The sequence below is a fragment of the Aquarana catesbeiana genome, linkage group LG03, assembly GCF_042186555.1.
Source record: "Aquarana catesbeiana isolate 2022-GZ linkage group LG03, ASM4218655v1, whole genome shotgun sequence".
Lineage (NCBI taxonomy): Eukaryota > Metazoa > Chordata > Amphibia > Anura > Ranidae > Aquarana > Aquarana catesbeiana.
This window is the reverse complement of record NC_133326.1, coordinates 272,419,430-272,438,213: the sequence shown is the minus strand read 5'-3', so window position 1 is coordinate 272,438,213 and position 18,784 is coordinate 272,419,430. Positions and strand designations below refer to the sequence as shown.

The window sequence follows — 18,784 nt, the reverse complement described above, 5'->3', positions numbered from 1 at the left end:
CTCTTTATATAACCTCCCCAAACAGTGATGCTGTTGTAAGGGATTACCTTACTCAATCAAACATTCCTAAGCTCTCAGAGGAAAATGCACAGGCTATGGAAGAACCCATCACTTTGATGGAGTTACAAAGCGCCATCAAAAATATGAAACCAGGTAAAGCACCAGGACCAGATGGGTTCACCCTTCAATACTATCAAACCCTACTGCCGATTTTAGGCCCACATATGCTAAAACTTTTTAACAGTCTTACGGAGAGTAGTAGGCTTCAGAGAGACACATTAAGTGCACACATTTCCCTTATTCCCAAAGATGGAAAGGATCCATCTTCCTGCGGCAGCTATAGGCCCATATCTCTTTGGAACATAGATCTAAAACTCCTTACTAAAATATTAGCTAACAGATTATCCCGACATATGACAGATCTGATACACCTGGACCAGGTGGGCTTTGTCCCCTCTAGGGAAGCTAGGGATAACGCCACTTAGGTGCTTAATTTAATACATAGGGCCTCTATAACCAAGACCTCTTGCATTTTTCTCAGCACTGATGCCGAAAAGGCCTTTGACCGGGTGAGTTGGGAATTCATGGCCTCAGTCCTTAAACATATTGGACTTGGTAGGCATATGCTGAAGTGGATATCTAACATTTACTCCATACCGACAGCACAGGTCAAAGCTAATGGAATCCTCTCTGACCCTTTTACCATCTCCAATGGTACCAGACAGGGTTGTCCCCTATCACCTCTTCTCTATGCCTTAGTGCTTGAGCCCTTCTTATGTACAATACGTCGGAACCCGGATATCTCAGGGATTACCATTGATCAAACTCAGTATAAGATCTCTGCATCTGCTGATGATCTCTTGTTTTCCCTGACCTGCCCGACCGTGTCTCTACCAAACCTAATTAAAGAATTTCAGAGATATGGGAACATATCTAATTTAAAAATTAACTTCGACAAATCTACAGCGATGGCCATTAATATGACAGCAGATACATTGACCCCTCTGCAATCTAAATTTAGCTTTAAATGGTCTGAAAGCCACTTTACCTACTTAGGGACTAATATACCCAGAGACCTGAAATGCACATTTGAATTGAACTTTCCACCAATGCTGTCTAAAGCAAAAGGGCTGCTAGAAGATTGGGGCAAGGGCCTCCATTCATGGTTTGGAAGGTGCAATCTACTGAAAATGTGCATTCTCCCGAAATTTTTATATTTATTTCAAGCACTGCCAATTAGAATACCTTCCCTATATTTTAAACAAGTTCACTCAATGTTTGTAAAATCTTTTTGGTCACAAGCGAAACCTCGAATACGCAGACGTTACCTGACACTACCGAAACATTGCGGAGGGCTGGCCCTCCCCGACGTGAAACACTATTACCAAGCGGTACACCTAGGGAGAATTATCGACTGGAACAGACATGAACAAACCAAGTTATGGGTTCAGGTAGAACGTTCCCAGGCAGGGGTCCCGCTGAAGAGAGCAATCTGGTGCTATGATACACTCCCCTCAAGCATGACTACACACCCTATCATAGGCGCCACGTTATATGTGGGCTCGATAGTAATTAAAACCACCTCCCTGACCTCTAAACAATCCCCATTATTCCCCATCTTAGGCAACCCGGCGTTTCCGCCGGGACTAGACTACTCAGAATATGAAACGTTGTGGACAGAGGGTAAAGATTGCGCTTCACATTACATAGAAGGAGGGAACATATCCAACCTCAATCCACTCACTGACGAAAGACACTGGGGATTTTCGATTAACTTTTTGGAAGGCGATCCGACTACACCATTTCATCCACTCAATACCGGACCCCTCATATTTTAAACGTGACCTGACAACACTAGAAGAGTATTGTAGAGAGCAAGGAACATTATCCCAGGTACTCTCCAAAACATATACTTTGCTTAATACCCCAGTAGAACAACCGGATTTGCTGTTTCTGCAGAACTGGGAGAATGATTTACAATGTACCTTCACTGCCATACAAAAACAAAACATTCTCACATTCTCTCTGAAATCGTCCATTTGCACAAAGATTCAGGAGACAAATTATAAGATACTAACTAGGTGGTATTATACACCTGAGTTGTTACATAGATTTTTCCCCAACACTTCTGATAAGTGCTGGAGATGCCAAACAGACAAAGGGACACTCCTTCATGTCTTCTGGACTTGCCCATCACTACAGCATTTCTGGATAACAATTGAGAAAATCATTCAGAAATTTACAGATCATATAATTCAGAAAGACCCCGGGTTCTTTCTGCTTCATGCCATTACTATGCCGGCGCGGTCATACAAAAAGTCAGTGATTAGACATTTGCTCAATGCCGCAAAGTCGTGTATCCCAGCTACTTGGAAGCAAACTACGCCTCCCTCAGTGGGGCTGTGGTTGCGCAAAGTGGAGGAAATTAAATCACTGGAAGATCTGGTACTCACGGCCCAACACAAACAAGACACACATTCCAAAATGTGGTCACTATGGAATATGTTCATCTTTTCTGACGAAGGACAGTCTTTACTGGGTTCTTAGGGACGGCGTTGCGGTGGAACAGCGGTGAGGTGCCCCTTTTGGTAGGTCTATTGCGCTCGTGTCGAACAGCTATTTTCTCCCCCCCCCCCCCTTCTTCTTTTCCACTCCTTATCTTTTCACCCCCCTCTTTCTTCGACCATTGATCCTATTTTCAGTAGGTAAGGGAGGCCATTCCTCCCCTCCTATTTTATTAAGGTCTTCGAATAGTCGGTTGTATCGATAGTAAGGACTGTGGCCTGTATTGGACATATAATATGTTGATATGATGAGTTACCACGTCCCTTTCTCTTGTCTGCACTAAGATGTGTTACTCTCCCTGGAGACTAACTGCGAATCTTTACTGAAGACCTCTATATTTGTTAAAATTGTCAAATTTGACCATTGTTCTTCTTTGTACTCTTTTCTTTGTAACTTTCAATAAAGAAAATTTTATATTTGAAGAAAAAAAAAAAAAAGAATCTGCACTTTCCAAAGATTGTACAACGGGAACGGCTGTAGATATACAAGTAAAACGTAATGTAGGAGGATTTGTTTCATCTGTATCATCTGAGGCTGTTCACTTCACTGGGTATATGTGAGGGTTTACATCCACTTTAATGCATAGAATGCATTAAGATAAAAAAAACTTCTGCCTGTACAACCACTTTAAGATGTTTTATTTTTTTTGCCCCAAATCACAAATACTCTGTTAGTCAATAGCATTAGTATGATTGCTAGTGATGTGTGTTTTAGTTATTGGTTTTGTTTTAATACTGTTTACATAGCGCTTTACACCCATCAGTTTCAGTACACGTCTTGCTCAGCTTGTCGGTGATAGTGATGCATTGTAAAAGATCTATTGGTAAGCTACATAGAGATCTTGCAGTCTGTGGAGAGAAATGAGTCACATAGAGGGTAACCAGAAGTATGGGATCAGGTTACAGCTCATAGGCCTTGTTCAGATAAGTGTTTAACTGGAGTGCTTGGCATGTATTTCTGACACCGCCAAGTACCTGTCCCTCACAAATGCAACATAATGAACTGAATGGCTCAGTACACGTATACATTTACCTGGTGTGGTTTTGTATCATTTCAGTTGAAATGTTCTATATAAACTTGTAGCTCAGGAGTTATTTTTGGTTATATAGATTTGTAATATCTGCCCTGTTGGGGAAAAATTCTGAACACAGGAGTTTCTTACAGCTTTTCTGTTTATATCATGGCTACAGGGGGTCCCCGACTTACGAACATCCAAGTTACGAACGGGGCCTGAGTGATGTCACTGCCGGCCGAATCTTCCTCTCCTTGCTGGAGTGGGCCGTTCCTCCGTTCCTGGCCTGGCTGTGAAGTTAAGGGACCCCCCTCGTCATCCTGCCTGCCCATCCACAGGCCTGGTACAGTCCCATGGCCTGCCAGGCCGCTAAAACTGCCCGTTGTGGCCGCAGCCTTGTCCAGCTTAGTGAAGCCTCCAAGATCCCCGGTTTTTCCTGGGCCGCTGCCCCGCCGAGGTGCACCGTGGCCAGCCTGCCTGGACTCAGATCGCAGACACTGCTGCATTCACCATCCATCTCCCTGCTGTGTCTCCTGTCCCTGCCTCCGATGTAAACAGTGAGAGGGGAGAGCTGTGCTCCTCCCCTCTCAGCTGTGACAGGAAATCTAGGACTCCTGTTTTGGAGGTGACAGGGTCAATAAAGAGAACCTGTCGCCTCCAATTGCTATCACACAGGGAATTGTTTTCTCCTGTGTGATAGCAATAAAGTTAAGTGAAAAAAAGTTGATAAAATAAGAAATACAGTAATAATTAAATTAATAAACTAAAAAAGTAATTAAAAAAAGTAAAGAATAAGAAAAATATTAAAAATAAGAAAATTTATACAAAAATAAAAAAAAAGACTGGATTTGCACTTAAAAAAAGATACTGTTCCGACTTACAAACAAATTCGACTTGAGAACAAACCTACAGTCCCTATCTTGTTCATAACCCGCCCTGGGACCCCCTGTACTCTATATGCCCAATTCTCTCTCTTTCAAATCCCAACCACGACACTACCTGCCTGGAGTTTGCATGTTCTCCCTGTGCCTGCGTGGGTTTCCTCCGGGTACTCCGGTTTCCTCTCACACTCCAAAGACATGCTGTTAGGTTTATTGGCTTCTGTCAAAAAATTGGCCCTGGTGTATTGGTGTGAGTTGGATTGCAGACCCTTGGGGGTGGGGACCAGTGTGGGTGTGTGTGGAGCACTGCGTAGATTGATGGCGCTACATGGGATATATATATATAATTTATAGTGGATGGGCACCTTGATGGGACACAGTGTGGGGGTGGGGAGAATTGTGGTTGCTCACTCAGGTTGAACTGGATGGACTGGTGTCTTATATTCAACCTTACTAACTATGTACCTATGCTGCCTACCCTGTATTAAAAAAAAAGATCCGTGACTTACCTATTTTTTTTAATCTGCTCATTCTGGTCATGTGACCCTGCAGCTCCCCTGTGTAAGGGTATTCAAATACCTGGAGCTGTAACGTCACCAGTAGGCTCCCATGCATGAGCCGATGTTGGCGCTCCCACCTCTTCTATGCAATAGGTAAGTACACAGATCTTCTTTTTTTTTTATACAGGGTAGGCAGAATAGGTAGGATGAGGTGGGGAAATAACATACCTTAAAGACCTGAAGATGGTCGTCAATGAATCGATTATGAAATTAATCGATTACTATTTTCATAATCGATTAATCGGCCAGTAACATAATGGGGTTAAAAAAAACTAAAATGAGCCCTTTATAGTACAAAAAGAGGAAATCGCTACTGTAAATATTACTTTCACAGGTCTACGGTGAAAAAATGGTACAGTAGCGATTATTTGCTTTTTTTTTTTTTTTTTTTTTTTACTACCCCTATTATCTTACTAAACGTCCTAGACCTGGTTCACATCTATGTGTTTTTTGGTGCTTTTTGCAGAAACGCACTACAGTTCGTTTACATGGTTCCTTATAAGACACACTCACATCTATGCTTTTTTCAGCCACTGCATATTTGAAAAGGGTCAGCGACTTCTTTCTTTTTTTTTTTTTTTTTAACGCAAATGGCTCAAAAGCAAACTGCATAGGTGTGTACAAAGCCTTATTTCCAAATTTTCCCTTTTTCCGATTTGACGCCACTAACGATTAGAAAATCGAACGAACGTTCTTAAAATGAAATTTTTTTTTTTTGACGGAAGACATTTGTTTGTTTTTTTAAATAAAAAATGTTGATCTCTGAGTCTGATATTTACCAGATTCACCCTTTAATAGTATATACAATATATCTCTTTTCTAATAGTATATACAGTATTTCTCCTCTAATAGTATATACAGTATATCTCTTCTGTCTGTTATTCTCAGAGTGGATTAGATATTTTGCTCCTTAACCATATACCGTATATACTCGAGTATAAGTCGAATTTTTCAGCCCTTTTTTTTGGGCTGAAAGTGTCCCCTTCGACTTATACTCGAGTCAGCGCCGTCTGTCTGCATGATCAGCGCATCATGCAGGCAGACGGTGGCCGGCGTGTGATGATAGTGTTCGGCGGCTATTCCAGCATTCAAAAGCCGCGCCTCCTGCTAGTCTGTGATAGGCTGAACAGCTGTCAGTGTACAGTAGGGCTGAAACAACTAATCGATTAATCGACAACTAATCGATTATTAAATTAATCGATTACTATTTTCATAATCGATTAATCGGCCAGTAACATAATGTGGTTAAAAAAAACTGAAATGAGCCCTTTATAGTACAAAAAGAGCAAATAATCGCTACTGTAACCATTTCTTTCACAGTTCTATAGTAAAAAAAAATGGACCCCTTACAGTAGTGATTATTTGCTTTTTTTGTACTATAAAGGGCCAATATTCGTTTTTTTAACCCCATTATGTTACGTCTTACACCTGGTTCACATCTATGTGTTTTTTGGGGCTTTTTGCAGAAACGGACTACAGTCCATTTACATGGTTTCCTATGGGACACGTTCACATCTATGCTTTTTCAGCCGCTGCGTATTTGGAAAGCGTCAGTGACTTTTTTTTTTTTAACACAAAACGGTGCTTTTTTGGTTCAACATACTTCAATGGAGAAGCTGCAGAAAAGCATGAAATGTGTTTTTTGCAGCAATTTGTGTTTTTTAATCTGCCCAACAACAAATTGGCCAAAAAAAATGCAAAAACGCAAATCGCAGCAAAATCACGTGAGCAAAGAGCACTGCAGAAACAGATCAAAAGCAAACTTCCTAGGTGTGCGCCAAGCTTTATGCTGGCCACACCGATCAATTTTCAGATGAGAATATTCAGACGAAAAATCTTTGTACATTCGATGAATGAAAGGAATGTTTGAAATTTTCACTTGTTTTTAACATTCTGTTTTTTAAAATAATTGTAATTTCTGAACGAAAACCACATACACTGTCTGATAATTCCTTTCACCAAGAAGTTTTTTATTATTTCCAAATTTTCCCATTACTGTGGTTGAAAATGAGAGTCGATTTGACCCCACAAACGATTAGAAAATCGAACGAATGTTCTTATCTCTCCTCTAATAGTATATACAGTATATATCTCCTCTTATAGTATATACAGTATATCTCTTCTGTCTGTTATTCTCAGAGTGGATTACATATTTTGCTCCCTAAAGATATAGTTGGCTATTTTTATTTACCACTGCATAGAGATATTTAAGAATAAATTGCCTTTTTTAAAACTTTACATATTAACTAAATTACGGTATACACCACACTTTTTTTTTTTTTTTTTAAGGTTATTAACCGATTAATCGATTAATCGAAACAATAATCGGCCAACTAATCGATTATGAAAATAATCGTTAGTTGCAGCCCTAGTGTACAGCCTATCACGGACATTCTCTCATCCTCGTCCGTGGTATGAGAATGAGAGAATGTCCGTGATAGGCAGTCAGCGGTCAGCCTATCACAGACGAGGAGGAGGCGCGGCTTTTGAACTGTGGAATGGCCGCCGAACACTATCATCACACGCCGGCCGCCGTTTGAGGCTGGAGATCGCCACAGGTAGGCTGCACATTCACACAGGACACACATGCACAGGACACACATGCACAGGACACACATGCACAGGACACACATGCACAGGACACACATGCACAGGACACACATGCACAGGACACACATGCACAGGACACACATGCACAGGACACACATGCACAGGACACACATGCACAGGACACACATGCAGGCTGCACAGGACACAGGTAGGCAGGCAGCTGCAGATGGGCATTGTTGACCCTCTGCATTTCTCACCTTCATCTTATACTCGGGTCAATAAATTTTTCCCAGTTTTTTTGTGGTAAATTAGGGGCCTTGACTTATACTCGGAACGACTTATACTCGAGTATATACGGTAGTTGGTTATTTATATTACCCACTGCATATAGATATTTAAGGATAAATTGCCTTTTTTTTAACTTTACATAACTAAATTATACACCACACTTTTAAGGTTATTAACCGATTAATCGAAACAACAATCGGCCAACTAATCGATTATGAAAATAATCATTGGTTGCAGCCCTAACTAATTTTATTTTTATTTTTTTACAGAAGGACACTTGTGGATATGTCTTCACCTGTAATTCGGGAGGCAGCGATCTCCAGAACAGCCCGGCGACAAAGTTCCCATCAGAGAGCATCGAGTATCCTTCTGTCTGATCTCTCAACCCGCCCCATCCTCTTTCCCTAGATCGGAGCTTTTGTTTTTTTTTAAGTATTGGTCACAAACTTACCGATGTTACCGATATTGCTTCAAGGGGTTGTAATGGGGTGATGATTGCAGCTGCAGGCATCACCACGGTACCGTTCTTTAGAGTGGACGGTCAGCTTTCTTGTAATACCAACTGATGCGTCTCAGCAGCTGCTCAGCTGTTATTACAAGCAGCAGGAGGGGACACCCCCCCCCCCCCCCACTTTCCGCTGCTCTACCCTCCCCCCCCGGGAGGCCTGAGCAGCCAACCGACACTTCCGCCGGCTGGTAGAGACCTGAACAAAGCCAGATCAGCTTTGTTCGGACCTAGTAACCTGGAAGCGATGTCATGACATCACTTCCGGATTACTGGCATCCTAAAGGCTCCAGTTTTAAAAAAAATAGAAAGTATTAAAAAATGCTGAACTTGACTCTTTGAAAACTTTCAAGTGCAGAGGAGATGTTTGGGGTCTTATAGACCCCAGAGCCCTCCAAAAAGAGTACCTTTCGCTGCCTTATACTGTCACAAGGGATGTTTACATTCCTTGTGACAGCAATAACAGTGATAAAAAAAATAAAAATTTAAAAGGACTGTGTAAAAAAAAAAAAAAAAAAAAAAAAAGTAACATGGGGGGATATTTACAAAAGGCAAATCCACTTTGCACTACAAGTGCACTTAGAAGTTCAGTCGCTGTAGATCTAAGAGGGACATACAAGGAAAATAGAAAGCAGCGTTTTAGCTTGCACATGATTGGATGATAAAATCAGCAGAGCTTCCCCTAATTTCAGATCTTCCTCTCAGATCTACATCGACTACACTTCCAAGTGCACTTCTAGTGCAAAGTGGATTTGCCTTTCGTAAATAACCCCCATGGTGTTAGACCTGGGGAGCGATGGCATTGTACAGACTTTTGGTCCTCTACATATGTGTATAATCAAGCCAGCAAGGCATAGAGTGTGTTCACCCAGTCGGGCGCCCTTTAACCACTTCAACCCCGGACCATTTGGCTGCCTAAAGACCAGAGGACTTTTTCCAATTTGGCACTGCGTCGCTTTAACTGCTAATTGCGCGGTCATGCAATGCTGTACCCAAACGAAATTTGCGTCCTTTTCTTCCCACAAATAGAGCTTTCTTTTGATGGTATTTGATCACCTCTGCGTTTTTTATTTTTTGCGCTATAAACGGAAAAAGACCGAAAATTTTGAAAAAAAAATATATTTTTTACTTTTTGTTATTAAAAAAAATCCAATAAACTCAATTTTAGTCATACATTTAGGCCAAAATGTATTCAGCCACATGTCTTTGGTAAAAAAAATGTCAATAAGCGTATATTTATTGGTTTGCGCAAAAGTTATAGCGTCTACAAGCTAGGGTACATTTTCTGGAATTTACACAGCTTTTGGTTTGACTGCCTATGTCATTTCTTAAGGTGCTAAAATGGCAGGGCATTTGGGGGGGTTTTGTGCCACCTGGGCATTCCATGGCCTCCGAAACTGTGATAGGCAGTGAAGAGAGAAATAAAAAATTTACACCCTTAGAAATCCTGAAGGCGGTGATTGGTTTTCGGGGCACCGTACGCGGCTAGGCTCCCAAAAAGTCCCACACACGTGGTATCCCTGTACTCAGGAGAAGCAGCTGAATGTATTTTGGGGTGCAATTCCACACATGCCCATGGCCTGTGTGAGCAATATATCATTTAGTGACAACTTTTTGTAATTTTTTTTTTTTTTTTTTGTCATTATTTAATCACTTGGGACAAAAAAATTATATTCAATGGGTTCAACATGCCTCTCAGCAATTTCCTTGGGGTGTCTACTTTCCAAAATGGGGTCATTTGGGGGGGGTTTGAACTGTCCTGGCATTTTATGCACAACATTTAGAAGCTTATGTCACACATCACCCACTCTTCTAACCACTTGAAGACAAAGCCCTTTCTGACACTTTTTGTTTACATGAAAAAATTATTTTTTGCAAGGAAATTACTTTGAACCCCCAAACATTATATATATTTTTTTTTAAAGCAAATGCCCTACAGAATAAAATGGTGAGTGTTTCATTTTTTTTTTTCACACAGTATTTGCGCATCAATTTTTCTAACGCATTTTTTGGGGAAAAAACACACTTTTTAAAAATTTTAATGCACTAAAACACACTATATTGCCCAAATGTTTGATGAAATAAAAAAGATGATCTTAGGCCGAGTACATGGATATCAAACATGACATGCTTTAAAATTGCGCACAAACGTGCAGTGGCGACAAACTAAATACATTTTTAAAAGCCTTTACAGGTTACCACTTTAGATTTACAGAGGAGGTCTACTGCTAAAATTACTGCCTTCGATCTGATGTTCGCGGTGACACCTCACATGCATGGTGCAATTGCTGTTTACATTTGACACCAGACCGACGCTTGCGTTCGCCTTTGCGCGAAAGCAGGGGGGGACAGGGCTGCTTTTTTTTTTTTTTTTTTTTTTTCTTATTTTTTTGCTTTTTTATCTTATTTTTAAACTGTTCCTTTCATTTTTTTTTTTTTTTTAATAATTTTTATTGTTATCTCAGGGAATGTAAATATCCCCTATGATAGCAATAGGTAGTGACAGGTACTCTTTTTTTTGAAAAAATTGGGGTCTATTAGACCCTAGATCTCTCCTCTGCCCTCAAAGCATCTGACCACACCAAGATCGGTGTGATAAAATGCTTTCCCAATGGCGCTGTTTACATCCGGTGAAATCTAAGTCATGAAATGCTCGTAGCTTCCGGTTTCTTAGGCCATAGAGATGTTTGGAGCCACTCTGGTCTCTGATCAGCTCTATGGTCAGCTGGCTGAATCACCGGCTGCATTCTCAGGTTCCCTGTTGAGACAGGAGAGCCAGAAAAAAACACGGAAGACGGTGGGGGGGCGGGGGGGCATTCCCTCCCACTGCTTGTAAAAGCAGTCTAGAGGCTAATTAGCCACTAGGATTGCTTTTACATGAAAGCCGACCGCTGGCTGAAAAGAATACCAAAATGATACCTAAACCTGCAGGCATCATTCTGGTATAACCACTCAAAGTCGTGAATGGCGTACCTGAAGACAAAAAAATGGTTAACAATAAAACACAGTAAACGGTAAAGTATAAAAAAATTGCATACCTGAAAAGTAAACATGATAAAACATAACAACAATAAAACATTGCAGAATAGAATACAGTAAAAAAGAGCAGAACAATAGAGAGAGAACAATAAAACGACAACTATTTTTTATTTATTTTTTTTATATTGTTTTTTTTACACTTTTTTTTTTTTTTTTTTTGTAACTAACTTTTATAACTGTAACCGGTTCCAGGTTCGGGTCTCTCAAAATGCGATGGCATCTTGGCAGACCCTGTGAAAGTGTGCCTAGTCTGTGGAATGCTGTACCCTACGCTAATACGCAACTAGTGAATGGTAGCGTTCAAAACATTCACCAATGCAAAGACCAGGATTGTCAGGACAGGAGGGACAATAATAGCGGGTGTCACGCCTATATCCGCGCTTGCTGCAGACACGACATCTTTTTTGGGGGGGTTCGTTGGGTAGGGGTACTCGGGAGGACATAAAAATGCCTCTCATGCAGCCGACTGCATTTGGTTGGGGATGTGAATGGGGGAAGTGCGGGCGCTGCAGAAGTGGTGGGTTCCCAATTAGGATTGGCGAATGCAGCAGGAAGGGCACGACGGGCCTGTGTTTGTCTTCTTGGTGGCAGCGGGACACTACTTGTGCTTGCCACCTCACCAGCTTGAACTGCACTTATGGGAATCGCCACGTCACCAAGTGTTACTGCAGTGCTGGTTTGACTACGACCGGGGTGTACTAGGCCGCTGGTGCTTGCCAGTTCACCAAAACGCTACCAAAAAAACTGTTAGCGATCGCAGGGATCAGGCCTGACTCTGCGAACGCTGCAGTTATGTGTTTAGTGTTTTGTAAGTGTCAGTGATCGATCAATACTGCACTTGGGTGGGCTGGGCTGGGCGGAGGGGCAAAACGCAGGTGCTAGCAGGTATCTGGGCTGATCCCGCTAACACTGCATTTTTGGGAACCCTAAACTGCTGGGGACGCTAGTACAGATCTGATCGGATCAGATATTGATCCGTTCAGATACTATACCACTAAGGGTGGTGTACGGTGCGTGCGTGGGTGTTAGCGGTACTGCCGCTAACCTGACACTGCCTGGGGCTGGTGCTTGTCAGTTCACCAAAACGCTACCAAAAAAACTGTTAGCGATCGCAGGGATCAGGCCTGACTCTGCGAATGCTGCAGTTATGCGTTTAGTGTTTTGTAAGTGTCAGTGATCGATCAATACTGCACTTGGGTGGGCTGGGCGGAGGGGCAAAACGCAGGTGCTTGCAGGTATCTGGGCTGATCCCGCTAACACTGCGTTTTTGGGAACCCTAAACTGCTGGGGACACTAGTATAGATCTGATCGGATCAGATATTGATCCGTACAGATACTATACCACTAAGGGAGGCGTATGCTGCGTGCGTGGGTGTTAGCGGTACTGGCGCTAATCTGATGCTGCCTGGGGCGACGCATATCACCGCCGGGTGATCAGGGGGCTAAACCTTTATTCGGTAATAAACGGCGGGTGTCCTGACACTATAAAAAATTAACTAACCAGCGTCACCAGTTATACGGTGATCAGTGGTGAAAGGGTTAACTAGGGGGCAATCAAGGGGTTAAAACATTTACTAGGTAGTATATGGGGGTCCCTATCGCTATAAAACGCTGACGGCGAACCTAAATATTTACCTCCCTAACTAGTGTCCCCAGTGACACTAATACAGCGATCAGAAAAATGATCGCTTAGCGACACCGGCGACGGGGGGTGATCAAGGGGTTAAAACTTTATTAGGGGGGTACCCTAGACCTAAAGGGGGCTAACAGTAACTGTCCCACCACACTAACTGTCACAAACTGACACCATGCAGTAATCAGAAAAAAAAAACTGCTTGATGTCAGTGTGACGGGGGGGAGGGGTGATTGGGGGGTGATCGGGGGGTAAAGGGAGGTGTATTGTGTGCCTGGCATGTTCTACTGTGTGTGTAGTGTGTTTTCACTCACAGTGCAGTCTTCTCTCCTCGGCGCCGGAACGGAAAATACCGAGCCGAGGAGAGATGACATAATTTCCTTTGCTGCTGTTTAGCATACAGCAGCATAGGAATGATCTGATTGGCCGGTGGCGATCGCGAGGGGGGGGCCACGAATGGATGGTCTCCCCCTCACCTCTGATCGCCGCTGGACAAAAGCGGACCGCCTCGGGAACCGGGGGGGGGGTCCGATCGGACCCCCGCCCGCGGGATGCAGATCACGTATATGTACGTGATTCTGCCTGCCCGTGCCACCTTGTCGGCGTGAGGCGGTCCTTAAGTGGTTAAAGAATAAAATATTTAGATATTAGGTTGTTTTTTGTTTTTTTCCTTAGTGTAAAAACAGCAGGTGACAACTGGACTGGTTCCAATCCAAAGGCTGCTCCTAGGACTCCTGGATCCCTCTTGCGGCATCAGAGTAAGATTCATCTCAGCAGACTTTATGTAGTAGCTACAGAATCCCTTTTAGCATTTTTGTTGCAAGGATCACATGCATTGCAGTCTGTGAAAGGTCTGTGTCTCAGAAATTCCAAGTGATTTGTAGTGCCGCCGCTGAGTGACTTTTTGCAGAGCTGGAGTTGGCTACAGAATGGACAGCCACAGTAGCTACTAATAGTATGCAGTGCATCTGTTAATCATCATGGCACACAAGTGATTTGTAGATACCTAGAGCAGCATGTGTTGACAGGCTTTTGGAGGGCAGCAATATCAACTGTTACAGGCTGAGAAGCAGGCAATGTTTATGTCACTTTTTCAAATGGTGCGTTTGTTTGATATGCTTGTACAGTTTTTACTGTGGAGTGAATAATTAGAAAAATATTTAGTGTAAATACAGTATCTAAATAATAAAATGCTCTTAGTTTGAGTGTGTTCTTTATAGTGTTGTAATTTTCTGTCAGTTGTTCTGCCATTTGTTTGACTTTAAATTTTGAGTAAAAAAAAAAGAGGCTAAATTGGAGAGATCTTCACCGCAGAACACATCAACATGCTGAAACATGTGTTTTTGCAGCTACCTGAGATGGCTGGCTCTGTCTTCAACAGCAAACACAAACTAAAAGAAGTTTAAAAGCTTCTCCCACCCACTTGTCTTCAGTTTAAATGTTTTTCCATTCATCCAGGAATATACATGGTACAGGGCGCTTTTTTTTTTTTTTTTTTTTTTTTTTTTTTTTGTTTCCCTGGGTCTAGTGATTGTGCCCATCACTTTTCCTCAGTGTAGTCAAGGCCCAGTCTCCTAAGCTGTGTCCTCCTTCCTCATCTCAAGGTTTACCTTTTTTCTAAGCTGGACCTTGGCACAGTGAAGTATTGGGATCAACTCTGGCGGTTATGCTGGCTGCGTCCCACATGTTCCTATGGGCTGTGACCTGGGGGAACAAGAAAATGAATCCTACTCACCCTTAGGGTAATTTGTTGCTCCTTGATTGGCAGTTCAGAAAGTTGGGCAAATGGCGCAGACTTGGGGAACCAATATGGCTTCCAGAGATAACTTGTGGAAGAGTTGGTAGAGTTGTGGAAGATTATTTTCTAGTGGGTGGCCATGGCTCTTCTTAGCCAGCCTACATTAAATCTCCTATGAAGCAGTGGTGGAGGTAGTTGCTGCCATTTGGCCTCCAGCCTTCTAATTACTCTGTGCTCTGCCACACTACACAGCAATACTGGTCTCCCTGCACTGCAATCACGATTTGAAGAAGGGGAGGATGCAGAAGCTAAGAGGACTGTTTTACAAGCAAGATCATGCTCTTCCTCAAAGACTAGAACTGCCTGAGCTAAGCCTGGGCCTTTGGGGTGCATATTGGGGTTTTTGGCATCTCTCTCTTTTTAAGACTAATTTGGCGGTTGAAGCTGTTAAACCTGAGAAAGTGTAATACTTACAGGTGCATCTCAAAAATTCCAATGTCGCCAAAAAGTTCATTTATTTCAGTAATTTAATTCAAAAAGTAAAACTCCTATATTATATAGATTTATTACACACACACACACATCTATTTCAAGCATCTCTTTTTTTTTTAAATTTTGACTGGCTTACAGCTAGTGAAAACCCCCAAATTAAGTATCTCAGAAAATTAGAATATTGTGAAAAAGTTTAATATTGTAGACTCATGGTGTCACACTCAGCTAATTAGCTCAAAACACCTGTAAAAGTTTCCTGAGCCTTTAAATGGTCTCTGTCTGGTTCAGTAGGTTACACAATTATAGGAAGGCTGCTGACTTGACAGTTGTCCAGAAGACAGTCATTGACACCCTTCACAAGGAGGGTTAGTCACAAAAGGTCATTGCTAAAGAAGCTGGCTGTCCACAGAGTGCTGTATCCAAGCATATTAATGGAAAGTTGAGTGGAAGGAAAAAGTGTGGTGGGAAAGGGTGCACATGCAACAGGGATAACTGCAGCCTTGAGAGGATTGTGAAGCAAAGGCCATTCAAGAATTTGGGGAGATTCACAAGGAGTGGACTACGGCTGATGTCAATGCTTCAAGAGCCACCACACACAGACGTATGCAGGATGCGGCTACAACAGTCGCATTGCTTGTGTCAAGCTACTCCTGAACCAGAGACGACAGAAGTGTCTTACCTGGGCAAAGAAGAAAAAAGACTGGACTGATGCTCAGTAGTCCAAAGTCCTCTTTTCGGATGAAAGTAAATTTTGCATTTCATTTAGAAATCCAGGTCCCAGTCTGGAGGAAAAGTTGAGAGGCACATAATCAAAGTTGCATAAGGTCCAGTGACAGTTTTCAGTCATTGATGCTTTGGGGAGTCATGTCATCGGCTAGTGTTGGTTCACTGTGTTTTATCAAGTCAGAAGTCAGCACAGCCCTCTACCAGGAAATTCTAGAGCATTTCATGCTTCCCTCTGCTGACCAGCTTTATGGAGATGTTGATTTCATTTTCCAGCAGGATCTGCCCACACTGCCAAAAGTACCAATACCTGATTTATTGATCATGGTATCACTGTGCTTGATTGACCAGCAAACTTGCCTGACCTAAACCCTATAGAGAATCTATTGTTCAGAGGAAGATGAGACACCAGACCCAATAATGCAGACAAACTGAAGGCCGCTATCAAAGCAACCTGGCCTTCCATAACACCTCAGCAGTGCCACAGGCCGATCTCCTCCATGCCACGCCGCATTGATGCAGTAATTCATGCAAAAGGAGCCCTGACCAAGTATTGAGTGTATACTGTACAAGGACATACTTTTTCAGTAAGCCAAGATTTCTGGATTAAAAATCCTTTTTTATTGGTCTTATGTAATAATTTTATTTTCTGAGATACTGAATTTTGGTTTTCACTGGCTATAAGCCATAATCATTAAAAAAAATGCTTGAAATATATCACTGTGTAATGAATTTATATAATATGATTTTGACTTTTTGAGTTACTGAAAATTTTTTTTTTTTTTTTTTTAGATGCAACTGTATGGTTCCAAACACAGCAGGGCACATTACATGGGGCACACAGTAGGGCACTTTACAGAAGAGGTTTCCTTCACATGCAGTGCAGGAAAGTGGCTATAATGAGATCTTGTGACATGCTGTTCTCCACCAGCCGCTCCTCCACTCTCCTTCATCTCATGTGATGTCGAGCCGCACCAGCAGGAGATTAGGGCAGTTAAGTGGCTGAGGAGCTGGTATAGAAAGGAGGGTTCGGGTTCCTGGAGAACTGGGCCGACTTCTCAGTCTGTTATGACTCTTTAGCAGGGATGGACTGCACCTAAATGGGGAGGGTGCAGCTCGGCTGGGAGAGAAGATGGCTGGAAAGTTAGAGGGGCTTTTATGGGTAGATCTTTAAAGGGAGGAAACCAAGGGGAAAGTAATACTGAGAGTATGCTATAGGCCCCCTAACCAGAGGGAGGAGGAGGAGACGGACCTCCTATCGCAGTTTGGCGGCAAGGATGGGAAGTGTCATTTTATAATGGGGGATTTTAATTATCCGGACTAGGTGGAAGGAACCGCACATTCGTCTAAAGCTCGCCATTTCCTAAATGTCTTGCAGGACAATTTCATGGGTCAGATGGTAAATGCACCAACAAGAAAAGCGTTACTAAACCTACTGATTACTAACCATACAGACCTGATTGCGGCTGTGGAAATATGGGTCCATTAAGGAGGGAAGGGCAACAAAGCTAATAAAGGGACTGGAGGATCTCGGCTATGGGAAAAGACTGCAAGCATTGAACTTTATTCTCTCTTGAGAAGATGCTTTACAGGGGATATGATTTTAATGTACAAATACCATACTGGTGACCCCACAATAGGGATAAAACTTTTCTGTGCAAGAAAATTTATAAAGACACGTGGCCATTCAATAAAATTAGAAGAGAAACGATTTAACCTTTTTAACTACATAGAGGGTACTTTAGTGTAAGAGCAGTAAGGATGTGATTTTTTTTTTTTTTTTTTTTTCTCTTCCACAAGCAGTGGTTTCAGTGGGGAGCGTAGTTTTTTTTTTTTTTTTTTTTTTTAATTTATTAGATGGGCACCTAAATGACCAAAACATACAGGGATATACAATGTACTATTAACATGAAAGCATGCACACAGGTTGGACTTGGACTGGTGTCGTGTGTTGGGTTTTTTTTTTTTTTTTTTCCTCCAAACTCACCAACTATGTAACATACAAGCACCTGGGATGGACAGGAGGGAACAGCATGCCACAAGAAGTCTCATCACAGCCGCTTTCCTCCGCTGCTCTGCATGGCTAAGTGGGGATGCAATCTACCCATCTCCTGCCTGTGATCAACAGGTAGATTACGGCAGAACCCAGGAGACTTCTCGTGGAACCCTGGTTGAGAAACCCTGTCCCCGAAGGTAGGGTAATCATTAAGCCAGGTATCCCTGAATTTACAAGATTATTGTTCCAACTTTGTACAGTACCTAGATAAATCAGAAGGCAGAACAATTCAGGTGTGTGTGTGTGTGTGTGTGTGTGTGTGTGTGTGTGTGTTTTTTTTTTTTTTTTTTTTTTGCGTCTCTTGAGATATTTAAACTTCAAGAAGTTCATCTTCAAATTCTCTATTGTGGTCCAAATAAGGGGCTTTAAAAGGTTCCATAGCCAGATGGAATAGAGAATTGATCCTTTTTCGCATATAATGGCACAGGTCATCATACTGCAGCTAAGTTAAAGACACATTCCACAAGATCTTTGGCTACTTTGTGGACAGTAAGTGCAGGAGCCTCTTGGAAAGACCTCTCCAGAGCTACTGTATGGTCTACCCACTGTGCTTTTATGAATATTACTGAGTGGTATTGTTATACAGCCAAGATTCGGTTGAAGGTTTTACAGATTGTTTGTTTGTTTTTTACCTCCTAGGTAGGATATGTTTCTTTATTCTGAGGTTGCTGTACGGGAACATGATTAGGGAAGACAACAGCTAATCAATGCTCTTTGGTGTACTTTTATTAAACTGAGGAAA

The 18,784-nt window shown here is 42.2% G+C and overlaps 1 protein-coding gene across 1 annotated transcript in view; it reads left to right on the top strand.

Moving 5' to 3' along the window:
* Positions 1-18,784, top strand: part of NUP107 (nucleoporin 107) — a 127,260-nt gene that overhangs the window by 11,394 nt on the left and 97,082 nt on the right. Inside the window, exons 2-3 of the mRNA XM_073620079.1 lie at positions 8,126-8,217; positions 13,720-13,791. Coding sequence (XP_073476180.1) covers positions 8,126-8,217; positions 13,720-13,791 — 164 coding nt within the window. The remainder of the gene's footprint in view (positions 1-8,125; positions 8,218-13,719; positions 13,792-18,784) is intronic.